The sequence below is a fragment of the Rhinichthys klamathensis genome, unplaced genomic scaffold (genome assembly GCF_029890125.1).
Source record: "Rhinichthys klamathensis goyatoka isolate OS25496 unplaced genomic scaffold, OSU_Roscu_1.1 h1tg000039l_1, whole genome shotgun sequence".
Classification (NCBI taxonomy): domain Eukaryota; kingdom Metazoa; phylum Chordata; class Actinopteri; order Cypriniformes; family Leuciscidae; genus Rhinichthys; species Rhinichthys klamathensis.
This window is the reverse complement of record NW_026606586.1, coordinates 186,138-209,449: the sequence shown is the minus strand read 5'-3', so window position 1 is coordinate 209,449 and position 23,312 is coordinate 186,138. Positions and strand designations below refer to the sequence as shown.

At 38.4% G+C, this 23,312-nt stretch overlaps 1 protein-coding gene across 1 annotated transcript in view; it reads left to right on the top strand.

Moving 5' to 3' along the window:
* Positions 1–23,312, top strand: part of clcn3 (chloride channel 3) — a 64,416-nt gene that overhangs the window by 31,256 nt on the left and 9,848 nt on the right. Inside the window, 11 exon segments of the mRNA XM_056246454.1 lie at positions 3–169; positions 991–1,090; positions 4,362–4,549; positions 6,139–6,261; positions 7,321–7,527; positions 10,843–10,923; positions 12,108–12,357; positions 13,263–13,552; positions 15,585–15,771; positions 18,317–18,715; positions 20,709–20,925. Of these exon segments, the coding sequence (XP_056102429.1) occupies positions 3–169; positions 991–1,090; positions 4,362–4,549; positions 6,139–6,261; positions 7,321–7,527; positions 10,843–10,923; positions 12,108–12,357; positions 13,263–13,552; positions 15,585–15,771; positions 18,317–18,715; positions 20,709–20,925 (2,209 nt within the window).

Below are 23,312 nucleotides of genomic sequence, written 5' to 3'. Positions count from 1 at the left end.
AGGGTCGAACTACGCCATGTCTAACGGGGGGGGTGGAGGCGGGGCCAGTAGCTCCACGCACCTGCTGGACCTGCTGGAGGAGCCCATCCCCGGCGTGGGAACCTACGACGACTTCCACACCATCGACTGGGTCCGGGAGAAGTGCAAAGACCGAGAGCGCCACCGCAAGGTAACAGCGCATGTGGGAATGATGTGAACCTTTAGATCATGGTTTGAGTAGTTCTACATCACACTAGTGTATGTGTGTGTGTATATATACAGCATATATGTGTATGTATGTATCAATATAGTTTTTTTTTTCATGATGTGGCTATTTTTAAATCTAATCACACATGAAAGGAACTTAATCTACTTTTATTTATTTATTTTTTAAACTTTAATTACATTTCATTTTTGTTTATTTACTTATTAATGTTTTGGGAGGAGCTTGAACTCCATCTTAATAAATTTTTTTAACTCCTCATTGGTATTTATTATTATTTATTGCTTCAGTATTTAAATTTTTGTATTTTTTCAGTATTGTACATATTTATTTATTTTTGGAATATTTTTGGAACTCAATCTCTACAAATTTATTTACTTTATTTTTGAAAACTGTCTCATTTTAATTTATTTATTTATTAAACTCCATCTCATATGCATTTATTATCATTATTATTATCTTCAGTATTTATTTGTTATTTATTTATCTACATATTTATTTATTTTTTGAAAAATTGAACACCATCTTTTATATTTATTTATTTTTGGAAATAAACTCAATTATGGAATATTTATGTTAAAATCAGTCATACGACACATTGTGACTCAGTGCGAGCGTAGTAACATATAAATGAATGTTTTTTTTTAGGCAAATGAACTTCCTGCTGAACGGGAAGTGATACTGTGGTGTTAATAGTGACCAGCTACTGGGAGTCTGTCACATAGAAACTTTAGAGTCGGCAGCTTTTTTCGCATCTGTATTTACTCATGTTTTGCTCATCCGTGTAGATAAACAGTAAAAAGAAGGAATCAGCATGGGAATTCACGAAGAGCCTGTACGACGCCTGGTCAGGGTGGCTGGTGGTCACGCTAACAGGACTTGCATCAGGTAAACACCACATACACACACACACACACGCTCTTGTACTATCACAATCTATCTTTGTGAGGTCATTCACTGACACAGTGCAATCTCTAGCTCCTTACCTAACCCTAAAGATCACACCTAACTGCCAAACACGAACCCTTACCCTGAACAATAATAATAATAATTAATAATAATCCCTAAAACCAAGTCTTGACCCTCAAACAGGACTTTAAACAGGGTCTCAGAAAGTGAGGACCGGCCAAGATATCCTTACTTTACTCTGTTTGTCCTCACTCTGATGGTCTCAAACTCAAACCGGTCCTCACAAAGATAGTCATACAAGTACACACACACACACACACACACACACACACAGCTTTCCTCAAACTCACTTTCACACATCTATCCACCCACTCACTCATTTGCACACAAGGTCGTCAGATGCTAGAACAAGCGACGTTGTAACGCATGTAAACAAATAAAAAAACTCATTGAATAAAAACATTTTGAGGAGAGCTAATCTGCAGTAGTGAGTCACAGTTATGTTAATTTAGTCATACTGCTGGTTAAATATGAATCTCTAGATTTAGTCCCCAGCTGTTAAACTAGTCAAGATGTAGAGGGCACTATTGCTGTCATTAATCTTAATGTTAATTTAATCCTGTTTTTTATTTTATTTTGTTTGATAAAAATACTGCAGGCCTGATATATAAATCTTATTTAAAAAATGTCAAAATATACTCTAGATTTCGTAATATATTGCTGAATGAGGCTAATGTTGTGTAGTCTTTTTAAAATAAATAGTTTTATTTATTTATTATATTCTATTAATGTATATATCGTACAGTGTTACTCATAGTAAAGAGAGAGTTTATAAATCAGACTTGCACACAGACATTTTCCTCCACAGATCTCAGTATCGTGGTCACTTAACACACACACACACACATCTTTGAGCCATAAGATTTAATCTTCTGATCACATTATGCTGAACTCAGCTTATTTCTTGAGCTAGAGCATTTGCATTATTTGTCAGATGTTTATTCAAAGCTACATGCAGTAAACCTATTACAGAAGTAACTTCACTGTAAAAAATGTGTTAAGTATTTTATCATTTGGCTTTCTATTGTACCTCCTGTATCATGGTGGTTATCAGTGCATTTTAAAGGGATAGTTCACCCAAAAATGAAAAGTCTGTAATTAATTACTCTCCCTTATGTTGTTCCAAACCCGTAAGACTTTCGTTCATCTTCGGGACACAAATGAAGATATTTTTGATTAAATCTGAGAGCTGGATCACTCCTCCATAGGCTTCTGAAATTTGCCGGCCCAAAAAGTTAAAATAGTCCGAGTGACTACAGTGGCTCAACCTTAAGTTTATCAAGCGACGAGAATACTTTTTGTGCGCAAAACCCCCAAAAAATAACGACTTTATTCAACCAGTGTTTCCTCTACATTAATTCTGCCGTGGCGGGCCACCACACCTAAAATCATCCCGCCACGGCTGCAGCTTCTCAGTGAGGTCCGATATTGTGCTTACTATTGTGTTATTGTTAAGCTAAGGCATAAAAAACATTTTAAAGCACCATAAAGTTTTCGCACTATATTCCAAGACTTCTAAAGTCCTTCAATAGCATAATGTGAGGTAAAAAAAAAGGGGATGGGGGGGAGGGGGGGGCAATGGGAATATCACTCATGGGCCACGCCCCCTCCCCATGGCGAAATGGGCCTGCCACCACGGCTGGAAAAAATCCTAGAGGAAACACTGTCAACTATTCATTTTCTTCTGTGTGGGCCTCGAGTGAGTTCACGTAGTGTAACAGCGCAGCGCTTCTGTGTTGGACGTCACACGCAGGCTCACCATTGGCCAGCATCACACGCATCACACACATGACCAGCGTCGGCCAATAGTGAGCCTACATTCTGACGTACAACCCAGAAGTGCTGCGCTGTTACAACTTTGTTGTCGTGTAAATGAACGGCAAAAACATAAAGTTTTCGGTTTTCAGTTGAAAGCGGTGTCATGTCAACAGCCCCTCAGGGTACGCCACGATAACGATGTATTGAAACGTTTTTCTTTTGTGTTTTTCGCGTACAGACGACAACTTGTCAAAAGAATGCCCGTTCACACTAGGGGTGTCCATGGTTAACCGATTAACCGTTAAAAATTGCTTAACCGAGTGAAACATTTTGCTCGGTTAAGTGGCGTCAATGGCGTGCATTGAATTTAGTTGTAATACATTTTTGCACCACCAGAGACCGCCAGAGCGCTCCCATACATTTGTAATGTCCACAAGAAGAAGTAGTCATGACTCATGACCAGTTTTCTAATATGAAGCGGGCAAAGAAAAGCACAGCGTGGGAGCACTTTAAAATCGAGAATGACGGGGCAAAATGCAAGTATTGCAATGAGATATAATATGAGATATAAGGTTAGATATACTTCAAGTACAACCTCGTTGTTGTACCATCTCAACAGCCAACACCCGGGCATCATTATGGTCTTGTGTGTTCACACCGAACGCGAATAGAGCGTCAAATAACGTTACGCGTCTATCGCGGCTAGCTTGAACATTCGCTCGAGTTCAAATTTTTCAACTTGCGCGGAAGACATTCGCGGCAAACGCGTCGCCCAATTCGCGTCATTCGCAACGCCCAGCGCGAATGATGCGTCTTCGCGTCTTTGCATTGACTTTGTATGTAATCACTGGCGCATATAATTAAATTCGCGTTCGGTATGAACACAACATAACTGCTCTGTCCTTACCACTGCGTTTTATTTCTATAAATTAATTTCGTTTTAAATGTGGTCCAACCAGTTATTAAAGGTGTTAAAAATGAACTACCCCTTTCGCGTGTGTCTGTATCTCGGGGTTGCGGCGCGCACACTATGGTTAACCGAGTATTAACCGCTAAGGGCCTCGGTTAACGGTTAATGAAAAACTTGAAAACGTGCAGCCCTAGTTCACACGGTTCTTCGAAAACGACAAAAAACACTCTATTATTCATGCGGGGCCATTATTTGGCGATGTCACTTTGTAAAGAAACTATGCGTGTATAGACTTTAGGTCCCCAAAAATCCCGTTGTTGTGTAAATGAACGTCCAAAATGCATGAAAAGTTTCCGTTTTTAGTCGTGTAAATGGCCTGTCAGTTTTGCCTGACTGAAACTTTCTATATCACAGTGGTTAAAGGGATCTCGGTAACCGTGGATCAGTCTTTCAATAGTGCTCGCTGCTTCATTAGTGCATGAAGATTTGCATAAATGCCTGTCTTCATCCTTGTCCCCTCAGGAGCGTTAGCTGGGCTGATCGACATCGCGGCCGACTGGTTGAACGATCTGAAGGAGGGCGTGTGTCTCAGTGCCATGTGGTTTAATCACGAGCAGTGTTGCTGGGGCTCCAACGAGACCACGTTTGCTGAGAGAGACAAGTGTCCTCAGTGGAAGACATGGGCTGAACTGATCCTGGGTCAGGCCGAGGTCAGTGTGTTACTTTATGTATACCACCGCTCAAATGTTTGGGGTCAGTAGGATTTCTTTTTTTTTTTTTGTAAGAAATTCGTACTTTTATTAAAGGTTCAGTCAGTGATTTCTGAGAAATGCTGTTAAAAATGGGAATCAACTCCAAAACAAACAATTTTGTAAATATTTGCTTGATGTCTGTTCTTTGTGTGTGTGTGTGTGTGTGTGTGTGTGTGTGCGCTGAAAAGAATGTTGTGTTTGTACATATTCCTGGCTGTGTAAAAAGGAGATAAAGTGAATTGGAGCAGCACAACACTCTAGTAGCCAATCAGCAGTAGGGGGCGTGTCCACTCATGATGGGGGAGGAGAGAGAGTGAGCTAATCAGCAGTAGGGGGCGTGTCCACTCATGATGGGGGAGGAGAGAGAGCCAATCAGCAGTAGGGGGCGTGTCCACTCATGATGGGGAGGAGAGAGAGAGCCAATCAGCAGTAAGGGGTGTGTCCTCATGATGGGGGAGGAGAGTGAGCCAATCTGCAGTAAGGGGCGTGTCCTCATGATGGGGGAGGAGAGAGTGAGCCAATCAGCAGTAGGGGGCGTGTTCACTCATGATGGGGAGGAGAGTGAGCCAATCAACAGTAAGGGGCGTGTCTTCACATGATGGGGGAGGAGAGAGCGAGCAAGAGGGAGATTTGAAGAAAGACTGTAGAAAGAGAGATGGCTGAGAGACATTACAAAAGAGAAAAGCTCAGAGGAATATCACTGGGAAAAGAAGGGTTATGATCAGGCAAGAGCTTTAGGTCCCGTGTTAACATTAGAAAAGCTTTCCAGCGCTGGAGAGACTGAAGCGGGAAGGCCTGAAAACAGATGCTGAGGTTGCGTTGTTTCTGCTCCATAAATGAGTAACATTGGTGTTTCACAGAACCAAGATATGTTGTTGTTGTGATGTTAGTTATAGTAACAGGAGAGTTTTGAGTGTTGTGTGTCTGCAGCTGCTTGCGTGCATTGCGTGTTCGTGCATTTTGGGGGAGGAGCAATGAAGAGAGGGGTGTGGCTGTCGATTTTCAAATATCAACAATGTTTCTCAGAAATTGCTTACTGCACCTTTAAGCAAGGATAACTTGATCAAAAGTGACAGTAAAGACATTTATTATGTAAAAAAAAAAGCTATTTAAAATAAATATATATTTTAAACTTTCTATTTGTAAACTAATACTGGAAACAAACATATCAAGCGGCATAACTGTTTTCAACATTGATCATAATCATAAGTGTTTCTTGAGAAGCAAATCATCATATTAGAGTGATTTCTGAAGGATCATGTGACTCTGAAGACTGGAGTAATGGTGCTGAAAACTCAGCTTTGATCACAGGAATAAATTACAGTTTACAATACATTCACGTAGAAAACATTTATTTTAAATGGTAGTAATATTTCACAATATTTCTGTTTTTACTGTATTTTTAATCAAATAAATGCAGCCTAGGTGAGCAAAAGAGACTAGTAAAAAAACCTACCAACCCCAAACCTTAAAAAATTAGTGTACACCAGATAAATTCAATTGATGTTCGTTTGGCTTTATTAATGGCTCTTGTCTGTGTCATCTAGGGTCCCGGTTCCTATATCATGAACTACTTCATGTTCACGTTTTGGGCGCTGTCCTTTGCCTTCCTGGCCGTGTCTCTGGTGAAGGTGTTTGCGCCGTACGCCTGCGGGTCTGGAATACCTGAGGTAATCCTGCAGAGCAATTATTGACAATAGACGCTAGTCTTAAAACAGGTTTTACCTGATATCTTAAGAAGAATATGATTTTTCCATTGGGTAACCAGTTTTCCTAGTAGGACATTATTGACGTGTCAATGATAAAACCTAGCATTTTTATGTTGTTATTATAAAAAATAAATAAAAAAGCTTAATTAAATCCTGAATTATATTAATATATATATTTAAATTGTCTTTCAGTTTTAGTAAGAGGTTATTCAAATCCTTATATAAAACAGACCTGCTTGCAAATCAAATTTGCAGTAATAAAAGTGTCAAACATCACGCTTTATTCATGATTTTCCTTAATTTTATGCCACCAACAAACTCATCAGTGTGAGTGTTTGTGATATGGAGCAGGGAAATGCTGCGGATTAAGATGTTCTTAACAGGTCAGGTGACCACTGAGAATCAACCCGTATTAGCTCTGATTTTGTCACTGTTTCTATGGTTACCAAAAGTGTTACGCAAGTTTTATAACAGCACTTAGTCTTTTCATCAATGGAGAGCAAAGGTCATGAAGAGAGGCGTGTGTAACCTTCAATAAATGTAAATCGAAACGACGAATTTCTTTGTTTGTAATTTATTTGATATGTTTTTATATACATTTTATAGCTTATTATGTAGATATACAGTAGTCAACATTTGAGGTGGATCACTACTGCGTATGATTATTAAGTATATATAAATACACATATGCATGTATATATTTAAGAAATATTTGCATGTAATATACTATAGTGTATTATATTATATATAAATAACACATTTTTCTTAAATATATACATACATGCATGTGTGTGTATTTATATATACTAAATAATTATCCACAGTACACACGCATATATTTTGTAAACACAAACTTTTATTTTGGATGCGATTAATCGTTGCCCTGCACTAATTATTTGATAGCTCAAACGGCCCCACTTCACACAACACTTGAAGGTTTTTTAATATGTTAATTGGTCATTCAAAATGTGTTTCTTGTGTTTTATAATCCTGCCTCTCTCTCTCTCTTCCATCTGTCAGATTAAAACCATCCTGAGCGGCTTCATTATCCGAGGGTACCTGGGCAAGTGGACCCTGATGATAAAGACCGTCACGCTGGTTCTGGCCGTGGCGTCGGGCCTCAGTCTCGGGAAGGAAGGTCCGCTGGTCCACGTGGCCTGTTGCTGTGGCAACATCTTTTCCTACCTCTTCCCCAAATACAGCAAAAACGAGGCCAAGAAACGAGAGGTCAGCCTTCAATCTGATAGGGTTACGTCAAAATCTGGATGTTAATACCTAGATGGGGATTAGGGTTGGGGATCGAATACTTCAGGTCAGGAATCGGATACTTGATAGAAAATGAAAATTTCGATTCTGACTTTATATCTCGCAAGTCTGACTTTATTTCACGCAATTCTGACTTTATTTCACGCAATTCTGACTGTATTTCACGCAATTCTGACTGTATATCTCGCAATTCTGACTTTATATCTCGCAATTCTGACTTTATATCTCGCAATTCTTATTTTCTAAAACGCAATTCTGACTTTATATCACGTAATTCTGACTTTATATCTCGCAATTCTGACTTTATATCTCGAAATTGCGACTTTATATCTCGCAATTCTGACTTTATATCACGCAATTCTGACTTTATATCTCCCAATTCTGACTTTATATCACGCAATTCTGACTTTATATCTCGCAATTGCGACTTTATATCTCGCAATTCTGACTTTATATCACGCAATTCTGACTTTATATCACGCAATTCTGACTTTATATCTCCCAATTCTGACTTTATATCTCGCAATTCTGACTTTATATCACGCAATTCTGACTTCATATCACGGAATTCTGACTTTATATCTCGCAATTCTGACTTTATATCACGCAATTCTGACTTTATATCACGCAATTCTGACTTTATATCTCCCAATTCTGACTTTATTTCACACAATTCTGACTATATCTCGCAATTATTATTTTATTTCACGCAATTGCGACTTTATTTCACGCAATTCGGACTTTATATCTCGCAATTCTGACTTTATATCGCAATTCTGACTTTATTTCATGGAATTCTGACTATTTCACGCAATTTTGACTTTACATCTCACAATTCTGACTTTATATCTTGCAATTCTGACTTTATATCTCGCAATTCTGACTTTATTTCACGCAATTCTGACTATTTCACGCAATTCTGACTATTTCACGCAATTCTGACTATCTCGCAATTCTTATTTTATAAAACGCAATTGCGACTTTATTTCACGCAATTCTGACTTTATATCTCGCAATTCTGACTTTATATCTCGCAATTCTGACTTTATATCATGCAATTCTGACTTCTAACTTTATATCTCGCAATTCTGACTTTATATCACGCAATTCTGACTTTATATTAGACATGTGCCGGTATTCGGTAATGTGATAAATCGCGGTAATGAATATGCACGATATTGTTATCGCGGGCACTTCAAAATACCGTGAAAAATAATAGATTATTTTTCATCAACCGCTTAAACACTAAACACATGCGCACTCTGATGTAAACAATCCCCACATGTATAAGCACTGTGTGCATGTGGCGCAGTGTGCACTCTAGTCTAATGTAAATAATCCTCACATGGAGTAGAAGCATGGCGGAAGGAGGAACGCTGCCGACGATTTACCCCCCGCAGGGCTGCCAACTCTCACGCATTCAGCTTGAGACTCAAACGCCTTACAGACAGGACGCGGAATACGCGCGTTACGTTTTGTTGCTGCGTCGACCAAAGCACGCCGGGGTCAAAGTTAAAAATAGTTCAACTTTTTATTTGCAAAATAGCAAATCGCGTTGTATCTGAAGGGCAACCTTGAACCCAGTGACCAGCACCGCGCATTCCGTGTCCTGTCTGAAAGGCGCTTTACACAATTGACACTTTTCACACGCTCTCACGCAGAGAAAAATCGCGGAGCAAAGAGGACACTGACACCGACAGACTAGACAGAGCAGGTTACTTTTGATATGAAAAAAATTAATAAAAATCAGCTCTTAGGTTCTGTACATTGTGACAGATCACTGCGCCTCAGTTCAAGTAAACCGATCATCTGTTCCTTTTTATTTAAAGATACAGTACAACGTACCAAAAGGTAAATGCCTCATACATAATATCGATCAATCAGTGTTTTTCAAACACGGAAAGAGGTCAATAAAACTGCAGGAGAACAGTTATGTCACAGAACGTTACATTTACCTCAGGAAAGCCATTTAATGACCAGCACATTAGTTGACTAGAAAAAATAGCGAGGAGTATTTGGCTAAATATGTGCACTATATTACATATTTATTATATGTTTACTTGTCATTACATAATTGTTATTATAATGAGAACCGCATTATATTTAATTTCTCTCTGTATGTGTACAGCATTATGTGATATATATTTTTGTACATGCAGACTGTAGCCTACCTAATATTTAACCAAATGAGTCAATATTGAATTAAGATTGAAATCATATTCAAGAATTTAATTGAATAATACAAACAGTAGCCTACAGTCATTGTACCATGTAAACATTGTAACATGTTGTCACTAAACTTAATACAATTCTGTTTAGTTACCATATGTTTTGAAAATCACAATTACACATTGTGATGCAAGTTTTTTTTTTTTTTTTTTTGGTACCCACAATCCATCTGTTTCTCTTGAGCAATTAAAATATCGTGATAATACCGTATACCGTGATAAAATCTCAATCAATTAATCGCAGCATGAAAATTTGATACCGGCACATGCCTACTTTATATCATGCAATTCTGACTTCTAACTTTATATCTCGCAATTCTGACTTTATATCACGCAATTCTGACTTCTAACTTTATATCTCGCAATTCTGACTTTATATCACGCAATTCTGACTTTATATCATGCAATTCTGACTTTATAACTCGCAATTCTGACTTTATATCTCCCAATTCTGACTTTATATCACGCAATTCTGACTTCTAACTTTATATCTCGCAATTCTGACTTTATATCACGCAATTCTGACTTTATATCATGCAATTCTGACTTTATATCACGCAATTCTGACTTTATATCATGCAATTCTGACTTTATATCATGCAATTCTGACTTTATATCAAGCAATTCTTATTTTCTAAAACGCAATTCTGACTTTATATCACGTAATTCTGACTTTATATCACGCAATTCTGACTTTATATCTTGCAATTCTGACTTTATCTCCCAATTCTGACTTCATTTCACGCAATTCTGACTTTATATCTCGCAATTCGGACTTTATATCTCGCAATTCTGACTTTATATCTCGCAATTCTGACTTTATATCTCGCAATTCTGAGAAATAAAGTCAGAATTGTGAGATAAAAAGTCACAATTACCTTTTTTATTTTTTCATTCTGTGGCGGGAACAAGCTTCCATAGAATATCTGTTTTTTGGTGTGTTTTTTTTTTACCTTATTGTAATCTAAATTAGGTATCGATAAGCAGAATTGTAATCTTTAAAACTGAACCGATACGCTAGCGGTGACGTGTCTGTCTGTGCGCTCAGGTGCTGTCGGCAGCTTCGGCCGCTGGTGTGTCGGTGGCGTTCGGCGCTCCGATCGGAGGAGTGTTGTTCAGTCTGGAGGAGGTGAGTCTCCCTTCACATCACACAAGACACCGTTTATTCCTCTGGAGTTGGGATGTCAAACGCAGTATAGATTTACACCAATGTTCAAAAGTTTTAAGTATGCTTTTGAAAGAAGTCTCTTCTGCTCACCAAGGCTGAATTTAGCCTATTTGATAAAAAATTTGATTAAAATTCCTGTGATCAAAGCTGTATTTTCAGCATCATTACTCCAGTCTTCAGTGTCACATGATCCTTCAGAAATCACTCTAATATGATGATCTGATGCTCAAGATACATTTATGATTATTATCAATGTTGAAGACAGAACCATGGTGCGTTTCAAAAGAACTGCATTTTAAAAAAAAACACACAGCATTTATATAAAATAGAAATATTTTGCAACATCATAAATGTCATTAGTCACTTTTGATCAATTTAATGCATCTTTGATTAATTCAAGTATAATTTATTTTCCTAATAGAGAAATGATAAACTGAATAGAATATTGGCCAAACTCATTTTTAACAGTGATATAAGCAAAACTGTATGTCACGATATTCTTACAATTTTGGTGACAACTATACACACATACATATATATATATATATACACACACACACACACACGATGTATATAAAAATATACATGAAAGAGCTTCATAAATAAATACACGTATAACCTTGATGAAAAGTTGTGATCCACTTCAAATGTTGACTACTGTATATATACACAGTGTATATATGAATATATATGAAAGAGCCTCATTAATAAATACAAAAACACTCTTATCTATATTCAACATTGTATTTTCCCCCTGATTAATTCCAGAGGTTTATCTAGTTGATGTGTGTAACTCAAGAAAAACATACTGTTCTCTCTCTCTCTCTCTCTCTCTCTCTCTCTCTCTCTCTCTCTCTCTCTCTCTCTCTCTCTCTCTCTCTCTCTCTCTCTCTCTCTCTCTCTCTCATCTCTCTCTCTCTCTCTCTCTCTCTCCTCCCTCCCTCCTCTCTCTCTCTCTCTCTCTCTCCTCTCTCTCCTCCTCTCTCTCTCTCTCTCTCTCTCTCTCTCCTCTCTCTCTCTCTCTCTCTCTCTCTCTCTCTCTCTCTCTCATCTCTCTCTCTCTCTCTCTCTCTCTCTCTCTCTCTCTCTCTCTGTCTCTCTCACTCTCTGGCTTCAGTCCTACTCCCTCGTCTCTCTCATCTCAGGGTCATTACTACTTCCGCTGAAGACGCGTGGAGTCGTTCTTCGCTGCTCTGGTGGCGGCGTTCGTGCTGCGCTCCATCAACCCGTTCGGGAACAGCCGGCTGGTGCTGTTTTACGTGGAGTACCACACGCCCTGGTACCTGTTCGAGCTGTTCCCCTTCATCCTGCTGGGGGTGTTCGGGGGCCTGTGGGGGGCCTTCTTCATCCGGGCCAACATCGCCTGGTGCCGCCGCCGCAAGTCCACGCGCTTCGGTACACACACTGCATCACACACCCGCTTTGGGCTGTTTTAGTTCTTTATTATAGTGGTTTCACAATATTGTGGTATCAAATAATCGTGTTGTGGTATCATTGTTATACTATTACAGTTAATTTTTTTAATTCGATTTTATTTTTATATTTTCTCTCTTTAATTGTAGTTTAGTTTTAGTAATTTTGTTTTGTAATTTTGTTTTAGTTTTTTTATATTTTAAAGTTTTAGTTATTTTTGTGTTTATTAGTTTTTAAAATATATTTTTTGTTAAAGTTTTAGTTGATTTGTTGTTTTTTGTCATCTTTATTAGTTTTTCTTTAGATCAGCATTTATCAGAAATAGAAAGCTTTTGTAACATTGTACACTTTTTTTTTTTTTGGAAAGAAATTAATACTTTTATTTAGCAAGGATGCATTAAATTGATCAGAAGTGACAGTAAAAAAATGTTCAATGTTACAAAAGCTTTATATTTCAAATAAATGCTGCTCTTTTGAACTTTCTGTTGATCAAAGAATCCTGAAAAAAATTACACAACTGTTTTCAACATTGATAATAATCATAAATGTTTCTTGAGCAGCAAATCATCATATTTATTTTTATTTTATTTTATTTATTTTATATTAGAGTGATTTCTGAAGGATCATGTGACACTGAAGACTGGAGTAATGATGCTGAAAATACAGCTTTGATCACAGGAATAAATTAGTTTACAATATATTCACATAGAAAACGGTTATTTTAAATTGTAATTATATTTCACAATATTACTGTTTGTTTTGTATTTTTAGTCAAATAAATGCAGCCTTGGTGAAAGTAATAAAAAAAAAATCCCATAGTTTTAGTTTTGTAGTTAACGATAATACCCCAGATTAGCGTTTCTCCTGATCTTGGGGTGTTTTTTTAGGCAAGTACCCGGTGTTGGAGGTGATCACAGTGGCGGCCATCACGGCTATCGTGGCGTTCCCGAACCCGTACACGCGGCAGAACACCAGTGAGCTGATCAAGGAGCTGTTCACGGACTGCGGGCCGCTGGAGTCGTCGCAGCTCTGCCAGTACCGCAGTCAGATGAACGGCAGTCAGGCGTATCCGCAGGGATCGGACGCCACCACGCCGGGCGTTTACTCCGCCATGTGGCAGCTCAGCCTGGCGCTCGTCTTCAAGATCATCATGACCATCTTCACCTTCGGCCTGAAGGTGAGAACAGCGTTCGCCGCTTGCGTTCGGTTCGGTGGTTTAATACCAGTGTGCTTCAATGCCACAGCAGTTCAAACGGAAACTAATTAAAGCAACACTAAGTAAGATTTTTTTTACCTTAAAATATGTTTTCAAAATGGTTTCAGTGGTTCATTAAGTCGTAACAGGGTGAAAGGCACTTCTGGATTCGCTTTGCGGCCCTTTATCTGATATAACCACGCTGTGTAAGATTGCCAGATCGGGTCGGGTTTCTGTAGTTCTAATGAGACATAAGAAAACTACAAATTTGACTTGCTTTACGTCAAGCGTTACAATAGTCATTATTTAGTTTTTCTTCGTTTCTGAGGTCGCAATACCTTCTCTGTGGACATCGTTCATTCAAAGCCGGTGCTGGATAAACAGCGAGTGTGTGTGCGACAGTAGGCTGCGGTCGGATAAATTATTTACGACAGCGGTAATGGACAATTCCACTTCCAACCTGTAGGGCGACCGCAGAGGAAGTTACTTGGTGTTGCTTTAAACGACATTTTTTGCTTTAAACGACAAATTTGTATTTATTATAAAGATCTTACACATTTGACAGTTTACATTGGAGGCAAATTTTTCTGACATTCATCTGCGAAAGACACTCGCAAAATGACTCAAAAACAGAAATAAAATGTGAATTATGCTTATTAATTATGCACCTTTTCCAAACATAGCATTTGGTCCGAGAGCAAAAGAAGATTAGTATTAAGGATTGCCTTACATCAGGGGTCTCAAACTCAACTTAACTGGGGGCCGCTGGAGGTAGAGTCTGGGTCAGGCTGGGCCGCATCAAGTATTCCACAAAAAAATAGTATTCAAGTATTCCAAAAAAGGAGCACAACTGATCCAATCTTCTCAATATTTATTATTAACGTTTCTTCTGATCTGTTCCTCTGAATTTGAACATTCCTTTCTGTACGTGATTGGTTCTTCATGAGCTGTCCTTCTGACAGTTGAAATTCATTTTACAAACTTTCTTTATCTTTTCCTTATAACACATATTTGTGGTACTTATATTTCCTCATGTCCTTTTTATTTTCAATATGATTTTGAATGTTTTTTTGGAAGGCACATTTCCTTTCATTATACTTAGAAAAACAATTATTGCTTTTGAAATACAAATATTTGCAGTCATGTCTGCCCGTCTTATTGAGTTCTTTCTACACATGTATAGTGTCTCAGGCAAATTACTGACTTTGCACAAATCAAAGCAAACCTTCTTATCAACCTGTTGGACACATATTACAAGCTCAAAATGACTATTCTCACATTGTTTTAGAGCAAGGATCTCCAACACGTCGCTCGTGAGCTACCAGTAGCTCGAGGCCTGATAAGTGGTAGCTCGCCAAGAGGCCGTTCACATATCGCGCGCTCACATATTTTGCGCGCTTAAGTTCGTTATTTCATATAGGCGCGCGGCAAGCCCGCTCATAATTGAAGCGACGCGCTCATTTTTTCCAGGCGCAGTATGTTTGTACTTCGCGGTTGTCTATGAAAACTATTGACAACAAACCCACCGTAAGCTGTCACGAGACTATCTATGGTAGCCCATAAGGGATACAAAAATAAATAAATAAAAACGCGGCACACGCAACGACGGGCCGCACTAACATTAAACTTTAATGTCAAGTAGGGGGCCACAAAATATCACCCCGCGGGCCTCAAATGGCCCTCGGGCCGCGAGTTTGAGACCCCTGCCTTACATACATGTTGATCTTTTTGTGATTGCATGTAGACAAAAACACAATAAAGAAAGGAAAAAAAACTATATACAAAAAGGGTACAATCTCGTACAAACGCAGAAAAAAACACAGAAAATGTGCTTAATTGTCATTAAAATAATGTTGCAATGCACAAAGTTGGTCCTAAAACAGGCTTTACTTACTGTAATATCATTTTCAACATAACAATAAAAGAAATGATAGACATTGCAGTCAAGCAGCCTGACACTTAGAGCTTATATTGTGTTCCCCGCTGTGTGTGTGTGTGTGTGTGTTGTGCCCAGGTCCCGTCGGGTCTGTTCATCCCCAGCATGGCCATCGGTGCGATCGCTGGCAGGATCGTGGGCATCGCTGTGGAGCAGCTGGCGTACTATCACCACGACTGGTTCCTGTTTCGAGAGTGGTGTGAGGTGGGCGCCGACTGCATCACGCCGGGGCTCTACGCCATGGTGGGCGCCGCGGCCTGTCTCGGTGCGTGTGCATGCAGCGTCTGACCTCTCTGTGTGTTTCTGTAGGGTTGCGAATTGAAATCGATTCCGTACTTGAGGTCAGGAATCGGATACTTGTTGTAAAAATTGTAATTTCGATTCCTCTTATCGATTCCTTTGTATGGAAGAGGATTAGGGCCAAGCAATAATAAAAAATAAAACCATCTCGAGATTCAAGTCATAATAATGCGAAATTAAACTCGTTTGTTGTATGACACGAAATGAATTTCCGTAAGGACAAATAAATATCTATCTATCTATCTATAAATATCGATCTAAATTTTTCGAGAAAAAAAAGTCGAAGTTGAGAATAAACTCATTAAATTTCGATAATAAAGTCGTTGTTTCGAGAAAAAAGTCGAAATAATCGCGAGAATACACATTACATTTCGAGAATAAAATCGTAGTTTCAAAAGAAAAACTCGTTAAATTTCGAGAAAAAAAGTCGAAATAATCGTGAGAATAAACTCATAAAATTTCGAGAATAAAGTCGTGTTTCGAGAATAAACTTGTTAAATTTTGAGAATAAAGTTGTGTTTCGAGAATAAACTTGTTAAATATCGAGAATAAAGTCGTTGTTCAAGAAAATACTTGTTAAATTTCGAGAGAAAAAAACTCTAAATGCAATCTTGAGAATAAACTCATTAAATATCGAAAATAAAGTCGTTGTCAAGAAAAAACTTGTTAAATTTCGAGAAAAAAGTTAAAATAATCGTGAGAATAAACCTTACATTTCGAGAATAAAGTTGTTGTCAAGAATAAACTCGTTCAATTTCGAGAATAAAGTCGTTCAATTTAGAGGAAAAAAAGTCAAAATAATCGTGAGAATAAACTCATTACATTTCGAGAATAAACACAACGACTTTGTGAGTTTATTCTCGAAACACAACGACTTTATTCTCGAAATGTAATGAGTTTAATTTCGAGATGGTTTTATTTTTTTATTTTTGCTTGGCCCTAATCCTCTTCCGTACCTTTGTGAGCATTTCAATTTGACTTTTCAAGCTATTTTTGCTATATTTGCTGCAGGCGTGTGAGACTATTAGGGCTGTCACTTTACGTTCGAAAATCGATTGCACAATCGATCGGACCAACCAACACAAGTTTCGAAAACGAAAATAGGGAATCAATTTTAACTACCTTTTTTTTTTGTAATCAAAAATGTGTTTTAGGTGGACAGATCGATACAGCACACAGAACATGTAGGATGCTGGGAAATAACAATGTCTTTTCTGTTCACCAAATGCTTTTTAATATTCACTATTACTTTAATGCAAGTGAACAAGCGCGCCGTTATTTGTTGCGTAGTGACGTGTGTGTTCAAGTAAGCCAGAAATGCGCAGATTCTGCACAATAGGATCTGCAACATGAGGACTCACGAGTTGCGTATTTGTGCTAAATCCCACAGATTTGTCTTACACAAACTTCCCCAGCAAAGCGAATAAACATAGAAACACGCCAGATTGGCTCGTGATTTCCCAGCGTTTCCCGCCAAAGTTAATTTTTACCCGCATATTGCTGACTTGTGCGTCTCAAGCGTCCTCTTTACGTTCGTCCAAATGCCTGTTAGTTGTCCGTGGATTTGCCTGTATTTGGTGATGAAAATGGAAACGTCTTTAGACATGGAAAATCGATTTTACAATCGATCCAATGAACACTTGCGTCTCAAAAATCAAACAGGATTTTTTCACAAAAGTGACTATATTGTGCAGCTCTTAAAGTGACAGCACTAATATTCCTGCTGCCGTATCTATAATAACAATAATAAAACAACAAAAGACAGAGAAAATTCACTCATTCTTGACCGAATAACTTTTGTAACTATATATGTAATGTATATTTTATTTATAAAGTGCAGTGTTATTTTACATTTACAGTTTCTGTTCCTGAAAATCTTAAAACACTGTTTATTTCAATCGTATCTGTGTTCAGTTGTATCTATTTGTTGCTATTTGCAAAAATTTTTATTTGTTCTTTTTTAATTACTGAGTGTTTATTGTCTTTAATAATGCTTTACATTATATATTAGTAAGACTAGTTGTTTTTCTATGGTATTTTTAAACCACAGGCAGATGCTCCTTGTGTAAAGGTCCTTGCACAAAATTTTCACACGTTCAAAAATAAATGCGACCTCACGTTGTCAATGACGTTTACACGCTGCCTCCGAAACTTTCGTCCCTCATAAAAAAATTCGGATCGGATTAAATTTCCTGCGGTTTTCACAATCCGAGAGGTGTTTTGACAATTCAGAGCCGCCGAATGACGAATCCGCAAAAACACATCAAGGACTCAGCCAATGACCTTTGTTCTACAGCCTGTTGATTTTGTTCATGATATTCAGCTACAATTAAATGTTTTGCAACAGAACTAAATGTGAATGATATCTAAGTTGTTGTTTTTTTTTTGCCTTATTGGAATCGAAATGAGGAATCGATAAGCAGAGTCGAAATAGGAATCGGGAATCATTCAAATTCAGTCGATTCCCAACCCTGGTGTTGTGCAGTGTGTCTAACCTGTGTGTGCTGTAGGTGGCGTGACCCGCATGACGGTGTCTCTGGTGGTCATCGTGTTCGAACTGACCGGCGGCCTGGAATACATCGTTCCTCTCATGGCGGCGGTGATGACCAGCAAGTGGGTGGGCGACGCGTTCGGCAGAGAGGGGATTTACGAAGCCCACATCCGTCTGAACGGATACCCCTTCCTGGACGCTAAGGAAGAGTTCACACACACCACGCTGGCGCGGGAAGTGATGCGTCCGCGGCGTAGCGACCCGCCGCTGGCAGTGCTGACGCAGGACGACATGACTCTCGCCGAGCTGCAGGCCATCATCTCCGAAACCAATTACAACGGCTTCCCCGTCATCGTCTCCAAAGAGTCGCAGAGGCTGGTGGGCTTCGCTCTGCGCAGGGACATAACCATCGCCATAGGTAACGGGAACACATGCACAATCATCAACACTTTCAAGTCTAAAATGTCGACGAGAATACTTTTTGTGCGCAAAAAACAAACAAAAATAACGACTTAATTCAACTATTCATTTTCTTGTCTATGGGCCTCGAGATTTCCCGTAGTGTAACAGCGCAGCGCTTCTGGGTTGCACGTCACACGCATCACACACATGACCAGCGTCGGCCAATAGTGAGCCTGCGTGTGACATACAACCCAGAAGCGCTGCGCTGTTACACTACGGGAAATCTCGAGGCCCATAGACAAGAAAATGAATAGTTGAATTAAGTCGTTATTTTTGTTTGTTTTTTGCGCACAAAAAGTATCCTCGTCGCTTGATAAACTTAAGGTTGAGCCGCTGTAGTCACTCGGACTATTTTAACGATGTATTTAATAACTTTTCTGGGCCGGCCAGTTTCAATCCCTTAGAAGCCTATGGAGGAGTGATCCAGCTCTCAGATTTAATCACAAATATCTTAATTTGTGTCCCGAAGACGAACGAAAGTCTTACGGGGTTGAACAACATGAGGGCGAGTAATTACTGACAGTTTTCCTTTTGGGGTGAACTAACCCTTTAATCTTGATCGTTATATTTTTGCGAGTACTGTCTATAGAAAAAAAAAACGAGCCGGATTGGTGCTTGCAACACGGAGCTGCTAAAGCTAATGCCCAGAGCTCCCACTCAGCTAAAACGGCAGTTATTGGGCATATTCATAAAGAGTGTCTTTGTGTCTCTAGACACAAAATGCAAGTAAAATGTCTGTCCAACATGAACAGGGCCCTTACATGACAACAAGATGCGTTTAGCAACTCAGCCATTGTTTAAACTCACCTAAATAGTGTTTTAGACGGCTAGGTGGGAACTCGGTTGTAGCCGGAAAAAGGTAAATAGCAGTGTGCAGATGGGAGGAGCGTTATAATGACTAAAAGCCACATGGATTATGTCTTTTAAATATAACAATAAAATACGTGCACACTACATAAAATAAAATAAAATCACTACATATGAGGACATGAATGCATGAACTTCAGTTCAGAGCCGCTCAAAGTCACTTCAGGAGCATTTTACTGTTTAATAAGAGACTATCGGCATTTCATAAAAACACAGAAACTCAAAGGTCTTCGCGGCAACCCATCAAAATAAAAGTTCGGTTTAACTTGACAGAAATATATTACTGTTGTACAGTAGATTTGGCTATATCTCAATGTAATAATAATACTAAAACTAATAATAAAAGTAAAAAAAAAGATTTTTTTCTAAGAAATCATCACAATTTCTCTTCCATATTTAAATTTTAACAGTAAAGCTTTGTTGTGCAGCACTTTGTTTGACCATTTTTTTTTTTTTTTCATATGATTAAAAGATAAAATGTTTTATGCCTTCATTTGATTGCCAGAAAATTTTAAATACACAGCACAAAATCTCAGATTTCTTTTTTTATATACATTTAATTCAATTAAGTAAACATGGTTATTACAATTTAATTAAACCATTTAAATGCACTCCAGAAAACTTAAAACAGAAAACACAGAATTTGCTAAAAAAAAAAAAGCGGAATTTGATGGGAAAAAAACGTATTTCATAGTCTTTGTTAAACTTTAAATAAATTGTTAAATTTTCAGCGTCATTACTCCAGTCTTCAGTGTCACATGATCCTTCAGAAATCATTGTGCTGCTTTTTTTTTCTTATTTACTGACCCAAACTTTTGAATGGTACTCTAAATATAAAGGTGACATTTGAAATGTTCAAAACCTCTTCCGTTTTTTGGGGGTTTTTTTTAAAACAGTACGTGCACTTTCAATGTACTTACAGTGTACTTACCCACAAAAGTACTGGGTAATGTAAGGTAACTACATGGGTTAAGTTCAGGGTTAGTATCTAGTAAGTGTCTTAACTACAATAAGTACTTAGTGTGTTCATGCGAAACAGGACTGTAAAATAACTTGAAATATGTTGTTTCTTCTCTCTTCAGAAAACACCCGTCGTAAGCAGGAGGGAATAATGCTGAACTCGCGGATCTATTTTACCCAGCATGCCCCGACCCTTCCCGCAGACAGCCCGCGGCCGCTGAAGCTGCGCAGTATTTTAGACATGAGCCCCTTCACCGTCACCGACCACACGCCGATGGAGATCGTGGTGGACATCTTCCGCAAACTCGGCCTGCGCCAGTGCCTCGTGACGCACAACGGGTGAGTGACCTCCGCGACCCTCAGTCTCTCTCCTCCTCCTGTGTTGTGTTGCGAATGGATTTCAACTAACATATGTTCCATCAGCAGACACACACACACACACACATCTTCTGCTGATGGGATTCATGGTGTCATTCATCTAGGAACTTACACACTTTTACACTCGTGCTGCGGTTTCTAAACGGGATGGACGATATTCTATATTCACAGTGATTTTACTTGTGATGCACGAATCATTTTTAAGGTTTTTCTTTTTCGTTTAAGTTTATTAACAAGTGTGTCATTAGATTAGATTGACAATCTATAAGTATAAACAAATATAAACACAATTAGAGTTCGATGAGAACATTCTTTTTATGCTCACCAAGACTAGACTGGTGCAAATTCAGATTTGCATCACAGGAATAAATTACATTGTAAAATATATTCAAATACCAAACAGTTATTTTAAATGGTAATAATATTTGACAATTGTTTATGGATTTATTTTATTTTTGAAACTATTAAATGCAGCCTTGGTGAGCATAAGTCTTCTTCCAAAAACATTTAAAAAATATTAAACACTTTTGAATAAAAATGTATTTTCCATGAATCAGTTTTAAATCTGTGATTTTAGCGATTTATTTATGCCATTATCCAACATGGCTACTGTGACTTTTTTCTTTTATATGTTTGTATGTGTATAATATATATATATATTAGTGCTGTCAAATCGCATCTAGCATAAAAGTTTGTAAATATGTGTGTATATATATATATATACACTCACCGGCCACTTTATTAGGTACACCTGTCCAACTGCTCGTTAACACTTAATTTCTAAGCAGCCAATCACATGGCGGCAACTCAGTGCATTTAGGCATGTAGACATGGTCAAGACAATCTCCTGCAGTTCAAACCGAGCATCAGTATGGGGAAGAAAGTTGATTTGAGTGACTTTGAACGTGGCATGATTGTTGGTGCCAGAAGGGCTGGTCTGAGTATTTCAGAAACTGCTAATCTACTGGGATTTTCACGCACAACCATCTCTAGGGTTTACAGAGAATGGTCCGAAAAAGAAAAAACATCCAGTGAGCGGCAGTTCTGTGGGCGGAAATGCCTTGTTGATGCCAGAGGTCAGAGGAGAATGGCCAGACTGGTTCGAGCTGATAGAAGGGCAACAGTGACTGAAATAACCACTCGTTACAACTAGGGATGCTCATATTGACCGTTTAACCGTTAACCGAAAGTAAAAAAATTGACCGATTAATACTATCAGTTAAACGGTTTAAGTTATTTATTTTTTATTTTTTATTTTTTTTATTTATTTAGTTTGCTGCATGGTTAAAAAAAATACTATATAGCCTATATTTGTAAACTCACTGGGCGCGTCGACACGCGCAACCGCACGTGCCTAGAGACATATTTCACTGAGCAAGCAAAATGAAGCGAGCGAGCGAAAAGAAGTAGCCTACTGTGTGGGACCATCTCGACAGAAAGGGCGACGAAGTTACTTGCAAAATATGCTACGCGGTATTAAAATACAGCAGTAGTTACAAGTTAAATGCAAATATATCTTGCGAAGCAAACATCCACAAGCAAATGAAAGTCGCTTCACGAAGCTGGCCATTCTAGCGAGACGTTATCTCTGTATTCCCGGGACATCTGTGCCATAGGATCATGTGTTTTCGGCCGCGGGTCGAACTCAACAGGCTGCGCTCCAGACTAACCCCACATCATGTAGACATGTTACTTTTTTAAATAAAAACTAGACAATATGTGGATTGAGGTAGGCCTGCTATTTTTATTTGACGAAAAAACTTAGTCTGGAGGGGGAAAATTGCATTTTTTTCAAAGCTTCAAACGGATTCAGTGTTTTCTTTTTGTCATCTTAATTTGTTAACTATTTAAGAAATAAAATAAAGAAAAAACATAAAATAGGCCTACACTATTTTATGTTTTTTATTTATTTTATTTTATTCTGTTGTCACTGTCAAGTGCGTGAAAATTGAATGTGAATCCAGGTTCTGTTGTTGATCTGCTCTGCTGTTTGCACGTTAAAATAAACCTGTGGGGGGAAAAACGGGTCACAGACACTCAATTTTATTTTTATTTAAATTAATAGGCTATTATAATCTTATCAGTTAACGGTTAATAATCGGATAACGAGTGTCGGTTGTCGGTCGGGAAAATTAACCGAAATGAGCATCCCTAGTTACAACCGAGGTATGCAGCAAAGCATTTGTGAAGCCACAACACGCACAACCTTGAGGCGGATGGGCTACAACAGCAGAAGACTCCACCGGGTACCACTCATCTCCACTACAAATAAAAAAAAAGAGGCTACAATTTGCAAGAGCTCACCAAAATTGAACAGTTGAAGACTGGAAAAATGTTGCCTGGTCTGA